This window comes from Trypanosoma conorhini, assembly GCF_003719485.1.
Source record: "Trypanosoma conorhini strain 025E chromosome Unknown Tco_14.4_contig_00594, whole genome shotgun sequence".
Lineage (NCBI taxonomy): Eukaryota > Euglenozoa > Kinetoplastea > Trypanosomatida > Trypanosomatidae > Trypanosoma > Trypanosoma conorhini.
This window is the reverse complement of record NW_021704669.1, coordinates 5,694-7,379: the sequence shown is the minus strand read 5'-3', so window position 1 is coordinate 7,379 and position 1,686 is coordinate 5,694. Positions and strand designations below refer to the sequence as shown.

The window sequence follows — 1,686 nt, the reverse complement described above, 5'->3', positions numbered from 1 at the left end:
GTGTCCGCCATCGAGACCTCCGTCGGAGCAGCANCGGCAGCAGCTCCTTGAGGAGCTTGGACGCAACTGCCAATAAGAACCCGGCCCGCCACTTCCTCTTGCACTCAGCTTCCGCAACGGCAAACACCTCGCCGCCCACCTCCACGAGGCTGGGGACGCGCAGCGAGCAGACTGGCCCCCCAGTGGATTTAACCTCCTCCCACTTGGCACCGGATACCAGTGTTGTCCCTGCAAATGGATCGATGGCCGTCGCTGCGACAGGCCCATCAGCCTGCACAGACTCACTGCCGCAGCATATTAAAAAGAGGAGGAGCAGCGCCACAGAAGAGAACAGGCGCCGCGGCATGTTGGGCCGCTGCCGCTCACTCGCTTCCTTGCGGTGGATCCGCGCAGGCCGCGACGGTTGTGTGTGTGTGTGTTGCTGTGACTGCAGAGCGTTCAAAGCGCGCAGCGGCAAGCAGAGTTTGGTCTCTCTTTTCCTTCTGCGTGTGCGTGGGAGGAGAAGTGGCAGAGAAAAAAGGAAGGCAACGCAGAGGCGTCTCGGCACACCGGCAGAAGAGGGATTTAAGAACGGCACTACCCCTCACGGCAGTGGCGGCAGCGGCGCTGGGGCCCACGGCAACGGTGAGCATCGCCCAGGCCGCAAAAAAAAAGAGAAGAGACGAAGAAGAGATGTGAGTGATCCCCGCAGGACCCCCAAAAGAAAAATATATAAAAATAAATTACTTCGGCAGGTGGTGTTCCTTCACCTCACGTGTCCAGCAGCACAAGAGGACCGTGAGAGATGCATGTGTATATTTTAATCCCTGCATGAATAAAAAAAGGAACCACTGCCCCGGTCGCACACACAACCACGCACACCTCACGTTTGCACCTCACGGTGGCCGCGGCCTTGTGCCTCACTTCGGCACTCCGTGCGGCGCACAGCAATGCGACCGGCACCGCGTGTGTGTGGGTGTGAGTGGGTGGCGGCAGCAAACAGGAGGGGAAAAGGGGTGCGCCGACCGTGGGAACGTGCATGGGGTGGCGAAGCAAGTAAAAAGAAAAGAAACCATCCCTCAGAGCACAGGAGGGAGAGGAGGATTGACCCACAGGGACGACACGCAAACTGGGCGCACAAAGCGTACGCGTCGTCCCTGTCAGGGTGTGAGCGAGTACCTTTTGCCCCTCACCACTTACCCAGCAGCGCAGGCAAGGGCAGTCGTGAGCAGCAACATCAATGGGGCACGCACAAGCAGAGTGTTGATGGCGCTGCTGTCCGCGTTGCTTTTTGCGTGGCTCCCAGCACTCGGACTGCGGGTGGTCGCCGCTGTGGTGGTGGTTGCATCGCTGCCGCCGGCGGGAGCGGCGGCGTTGGGGGTGCCAGATCGGCCTCGGGGGGTTGAAGGTGTTTGTGTACCTCCGGGTCTATCTGCTGCCCTGTCCGCCACCGACGGTGTTGACGGAGCCGCAGGCGCCTCCAATGTTCTTCCTGCTTCTTGGCCTGTTGGTGGCTGCTCCTGAGTTTGGCGTTCAGGCGTTTCTTCAGCTCCTCCTGGAGTGGGTGGCTGGAACTCACACACGCCTGGCGCGCCGAGCGGATCCTCCGCAGTGGAGTTGTCGGTTGCGTCCTTCGAGCGATTGTGCAGCACACTGCCTTCCTCCGTCGTGCATTTCATAGTGAATGCAAGCTGCTTAGTGTCCCCC

At 60.4% G+C, this 1,686-nt stretch overlaps 2 protein-coding genes across 2 annotated transcripts in view; both read right to left on the bottom strand.

Annotated features, from left to right (window-relative positions):
- Window position 1: 1 nt before the first annotated feature.
- Window positions 2-346, bottom strand: Tco025E_07563 (putative trans-sialidase; the record flags this gene model as incomplete). The annotated part of the gene is made up of 1 exon (XM_029374428.1): window positions 2-346. A coding segment is annotated over one exon (345 nt), but the record flags the coding sequence as incomplete, so codon positions are not given.
- Window positions 347-1,175: 829 nt separating this feature from the next.
- Tco025E_07562 (uncharacterized protein) overlaps window positions 1,176-1,686 on the bottom strand; it is a gene marked incomplete at both ends in the record, with an annotated part of 741 nt that continues 230 nt past the window's right edge. The window contains one exon of the mRNA XM_029374427.1: window positions 1,176-1,686. This exon is cut by the window's right edge and continues 230 nt beyond it. Within this exon, the coding sequence (XP_029225545.1) occupies window positions 1,176-1,686 (511 nt within the window).